This window comes from Wyeomyia smithii, chromosome 2 (genome assembly GCF_029784165.1).
Source record: "Wyeomyia smithii strain HCP4-BCI-WySm-NY-G18 chromosome 2, ASM2978416v1, whole genome shotgun sequence".
Lineage (NCBI taxonomy): Eukaryota > Metazoa > Arthropoda > Insecta > Diptera > Culicidae > Wyeomyia > Wyeomyia smithii.
Window position 1 is genome coordinate 198226994 of NC_073695.1, and position 6009 is coordinate 198233002.

General features: G+C 39.2%; 1 protein-coding gene across 1 annotated transcript; it reads right to left on the reverse strand.

The window, feature by feature from the left end:
- Positions 1–4773: 4773 nt before the first annotated feature.
- LOC129720324 (uncharacterized) lies at positions 4774–5665 on the reverse strand. The gene is made up of 2 exons (XM_055671782.1): positions 5651–5665; positions 4774–5598 (listed from the first exon to the last, which is right to left on the reverse strand). Exons 1-2 carry the CDS (start codon positions 5663–5665, stop codon positions 4774–4776), a joined length of 840 nt encoding a protein of 279 aa, XP_055527757.1.
- Between the last annotated feature and the right edge of the window lie 344 nt (positions 5666–6009).

The window sequence follows — 6009 nt, forward strand, 5'->3', positions numbered from 1 at the left end:
GTCTCCGTATGTTCTTCAAACGTATAAGAAGTTGAAGTTCACTGTCAATAATTGGTGCATTAAATTTTACTCGAGCCTTAGGAACTGATAAATTCCGGGCATTGAGTATTAAGCTGCTAAAATTATCTAATGCTCTGTCAATGTCAGCACTATTTTGTAAAATAATATCATCATTCAAATTTTCTTCGATCGTAGAACGATATCAATCCCAATGAGTCTTGTGATAATTTAACACAGATCTAGCGGGATTTAAAATAGTTTCATGGGAAATAGAAAATGTTATGGGAAGATGATCAGAATCAAGTTAGTACCAAATCAATTGTATATGGATTCCTAATAGAAGAATAACATGTAGGACCATTTGGAAATAAAACTGAACAAAATCCAGCCGAGCAATCATTAAACAATATTTATCCATTGGAATTGCTTTGAGCGTTATTCCAAGATCGATGTTTCGCATTAAAATCACCGATGATTAAAAATTTAGATTTATTTCTTGTGAGTTTTTTGCAAATCTCCCTTGAAATAATTTTTTCGCTCACCAGCATTTGCATTGAAAAGGCAAATACACTGCGGCTATAAATAAAATGCCAATACTTGTTTCAATTTCAATTCCCAAACTCTCGATAACTTTGGTTTCAAGATGGGGTAAAACACAATGTTTTATTCGACGGTGGATAACTATTGCAATTCCACCACCGGCAACATCAATTCTATCAAACCTATAAACCATGTAATTTGGGTTCTTTTTTAGTTTAATATTGGGCTTTAAAAGCGTTTCAGTCACAACTGCAATATGCACATCGTGGACTGTTAAAAAAATGAAAAATTCATCTTCTTTCGCTTTTAAAGAGCGAGCATTCCAATTTAGAAAATTTACAGCATTATTCAAAATCATTGCTGAATTTCAATTTCATAACAATATTAGTTGTAAATTTTATACCTTCTTGAACAGCCTCGTACATCGAGTTACAGTTCAACAAAACGGACATTAGCTGCACCATGGATTGTTGTAGGTATTCAATCTTTTCTGGAGTTGGACTACCTAAATCAATACTGGCTGACTTTTCAGCACCAAACACGAATGGTTTGTTACTGTTTGAATTTGAAATATTACCTGTAAGGACACTGGCATATGAACAGCCTGGTGTTGCCTGAACAGGATTTTTTGTCTGAAATTTGTTATCTGAATTTAAATTATTACCTACAGACACACCTGCTAATGAAAGTGCTGGTGATGTCTGAACACTATTGAAAGTCTTTTGTATACCCACATTGACAACAGGTTGCTTAGAATTCCTACGTTGTCTGGAAGCAATGATTTTTGACCTTACAGGACAATTAAAGAAATTAGATTTGTTATTTCCCCCACAATTTACACATTTGAAACTATTCGTGGTCTCTTTCACGGGGCAGATATCTTTCGTGTGACCAGTGTCACCACAAATCATACATTTTGTTGCCATATGGCAGTTTCGAGTTCCATGACCATAGGCTTGACAATTCCATAGGCTTGAAATTGAGTAAGATTATGGATTTCTCCATGTCTCTTGAAATTTTCCCACTTTATTCGCACGTTAAATAAAACACGTACTTTTTCCAAACATTTCAAATTATTTACTTTGGTACGATCAAAATGTACTAAGTAATTTTCCTGGTGTATTCCAGTTTGATTAATTTTGGCATTTGTCTTTCGATTCATCAAAATTACTTGGTTGGGGGCAAAACCAAGTGATTCTGACAAACAATCTTCGATTTCCTCAATAGTTTGGTCATTTGAAAGACCTTTCAAAACAGCCTTAAACGGTCTCTCGTTTTTGGCATCAAAAGAAAAAATTTATACATCTTTTCAGTTAAATACTGTAAAAGATGTTTATGGCCATCAAGAGATTCGACCAAAATACGAATTTCGCCTTGGCGGCCAATTTGAAAATTAACTTTCACATCCGACAGAAATGATGAAAGTTCTGATCGAAATGCTTTTAAATTTGCTACAAATACCACAATAGGTGGAACTTTAACCTTCTTCATAACGGCTTTATGCTCAGTATGAGAAGTTTGAATTTCTTGATCCCCAACGGAAGAAAGAATATCATACCTGTTAGTCGAAATTTCAGTGTCACTTGGAGGAGATGCCTCACGTTTCCTTGAAGCCACATCAAAGCGAGCTTTTTCATTTTTTCCAGGCATAACTGGAAAACTTCACTACACTTTCACTTCACTATAGAATTTAATTAGAAATATCTCAATCCAAATTTACTCACTAAACACTCGTTAACGTTAAAAACAAATTTATTACTTTGCGTTTCAACAGGTAGTCTTACAAGAAGACTGCCTGTTAAAAGCGAAAAACAAAATTTCAATATCTCTCGGTAGTCTAAGACTTAGCCTCGAGCTGTTGGTAAAATGCGACCGTACTGTAGGACAGTTCAAGTCGATCTGATCGAAATTTGTGTTTGATTTGTATAAGAGCCCTCCTATCCAGAAGTGGGAGGGGTGTCGAACCACCATGAAAATATTTTTTGCTCCAGAAAACATGCCAAGTTTGGTTCCATTTACTTGATTAGTTCTTGAGTTGTGAAGAAATTTGAGTTTCATTTGTATGAGCCGTCTCTTCCAGAAGAGGGAGGGGTGAATTTGGTTTTATTTACTTGATTATTTCTCGAGATGTGCAGAAATTCGTGTTCCATTTATAGAAAACCTCTCCCTTCAAGAAAAGGGAGGGGTCTCAAACTATCTTAGTCACCTTTCTCGGTCTCTAAACCCCTATATACAAAATTTCACGCCGATCGGTTCAATAGTTTCCAAGTCTATATGGAACAGACAGACAGACAGACAGACAGACAGAGCTGCATTTTTGTATGTTTAGATTTCCACTCATACTCGAAAATCTTTAAGATTTTTTCCGATTCAGAGATCTACCACTATGCAACACACAGTAAACCAAATTGACCATGTTCTCGGCGATGGACTATTCTTCTCGAATATTATCAATATACGTACCTATACTTCAAAACTATCAACTATATGTTAGACGAGGATATCAGCTACGAAGCCCCAAAGCTGCTCAAGACTAAGCGCAACGAATAGACGTGGTATTACAAGTAAGTTCTTTCGATGATGGATAGCGCAGAACATGCATTAGGAAATCCGCAACCACGACACTGGAGACAGAGGCACTGATCGGCGGAAACACCTGGTATGATAGTAATTGCGAGGCAGTGGTGGTAGAGAAAACCGTCTATGGACGAATTACCAGAAAGCTAGATTGAAAGAAAACAAGACCAAGTTCAAACCTGGATTCTGAGACGAAAGAAGCGCCAGCAAAAGGATCGTGATTACGAATAGCTTGAAGAGCTATTCCGTGCCAATGATACGCGGAAGTTTTACGAGAAGGTTAAAGAATCCCGCAGAGGGTATGTGCCACAAGCCGACATATGTAGGGATGTGGACGGAAACCTGATCACCAACGAAAGCGGAGTAATCGACAGCTACTTCGAAGCACCGCGAAAAGCACTTGAATGGCAACACAGGAAAAGAAACGGCAATTAAATTGACCTAGTTGAAGCAGCGATCAGGACGACCAGTCCCGACCTTCAGGAAATCCAACAGAAGATTCGTGGAACAATAACTAACGGGGTTCAAGAAGCCCGTGCTACCACGGATCGTATTTTTTCGCTCCAGCAGATAAATATCGTGGGTATAACGTGTTCGCACCTCATATCTGCATCGATTTCACGGCAGCGTACGATATTGTCGGTTGAGAACAGTTATGGCAGATCATGCACGAGAACAAGCAAATCTTTCCGAATAAGCTAACGATCAACTGATCAAAGCTGTTATGAATCAAGTGATGTGTTATGTGTGTGTCGCGTGGACGCTTTCGAATGAGTCACGAAGAAGATTGAGACAAAGTTACGGGCTTTTACAGTATGCAGTTCAACATCGCTCTTAAAGCTATGCTGCGAATGTGAAAATGCGCATACTTCTTATTCGGGAAAACCCTGAGATCGAATAGGGTGCGCACTGCGCAGTCAAACGAACTTGAAATCGTTCAAAACCATGGTTCTCTAGGTTTTGAAACGATCCGGTGCGTGCGGTATTTTTGTACTAAATAATCATGCTACGAAAAGTATTTTCAAAAAACAAGTCTCTCAGCCATCAGTTTAGTTTTGACAGTTTTTTATTTTTACAAAAACGCATATCTACAAAAAGTGATTCGAAAGTCAGTCCATAAATATCGCAAATACCCACTGAACTGCTCTCAAAAGACCTGATCGCCCTTGGAGTGTTCGAAAGAAATGTGCTACGGACTATTTACAAGAGGAAAACGGAGAATGGCGTAGACGCCTTTTTGGGAGGAAGCCATTGCACATCTGACTAAAGTCAGATGATTTCTGTGGGCCGGTTACGTCGCAAGGATGCCGGACGACAACCCAGTTAATAGGCTTCTTAGCAATTCTACGGACTATTTGAGCGCTGTTCATTTATTGGAAGCTAAAATTTCAACGCTCAAAATTCTAACCTCAAAATTGTATGGAAAAGGCCACAACCCCCATCCACCCTAATGGTTGAAATATTGGCCTAAGCACTTGCAGTTGTTGAATCCTATTTTCAAATTACTTTTTTCATGAGCAGCACGTGAAAAGTGCAAGCTCTAATATGAAGTGTAAATTAACTTTTCGGTGACCCGTTCCCACCGTGTGAAATCAAACTACTATTTACGTGGTAATTATAGGATGTTTATTTTCTCTATCAACTAGCAAATTGTATTTAATAATGCTTGTGCTCGTGGTGTCGCTTGCCAGAATCTCCTGTATGAGCAAGGCACAATTTTTTGGTATCGTCGAACACCTGGGTGGACTGTGGACAGGAACGTTCGATATATGTCAGTCTACCATTGTACCAGTAGCACTGATAGTACGCGTTCGGGTTGCTCGACTTAGCGTACAAACCTTCTTTTCTACATTTGTAGATACATTTATTAGCACTGGTATCAAAAGTAGCGCTATCACCGCAAGAGAACATGACGATGCTCGGATCTGTCGTGGAGTCTGCAAAATTGTATTGGCAGTAGTAAAAGTACTGACTGTTGGGAGGGTAAACTTTTATAATTGGACCGTTGGTTGTGCAGTTGACGGTCTGGCATCCCCTATAGTAGCGTTGGCACAGTTGAACTTTACTGTTAAACGTATAACCTGAAGGGCACCTGTACGCGTCATCAGATCGATCCACTCCTGAACAGTAATAATATCCCTCACAAGATAACGGATCTGGATACTTTCCTTTGCCGGTGCAACGGAATTTCAAATTTTCAGATGCCTCCGAACATGCATCCTGGGTATCGTCCGGTATTGTTGAACATCCACCCTCGGCAATGTTGCAGAACGGAGCTGAAGAAGGGCAGATTTGCGTTGGGTTAGCAGTATCGTCAGTACCGACGCATATCTTGACCGTTCGACAGCCTACACAAATGGTTAGTTGCCCGCTTCCGCACGCTGCTGGTGAAGGATAAAGTATATCGTCGGTAGAAGCCTGACGGAGCACTCCTGAGGTGAACTCATCATCTGCAATGTTTTGAGCTGTGGTCGCTGTTATCTGAGGAAAATGAATGAATTTGATTTCGTCTAGATTTGTCTTTGATACTTACAAAAAGCAGTGCCATGCCTATTGATGATGCCACTGAAGCGTTCCTCGAGATCATTTCCGATAGTTTCAAACAGTTCTTCTGATAAATACGAAGAAAGACTTTGCTTTATATACTGGGCCGAAGACGGAAACCAAAACTTTCATGAAAAAGTAGGTCAAATCGCGAATCACGCACAGGTTATATCAAATATTTACGTTCGCTAAATTGGAGTAGTTTGGCACAGAACAATCCAGGTACTGTTGCAATGAAGAATATTACACGTAATCGCTAATTTTGTTGCGGTTACCAGCACTTGCGCGTATAACTATTGAGAGCTTCCTAATCACGCATTCAAACTTCAAATAAGTTCATCTTCTCTC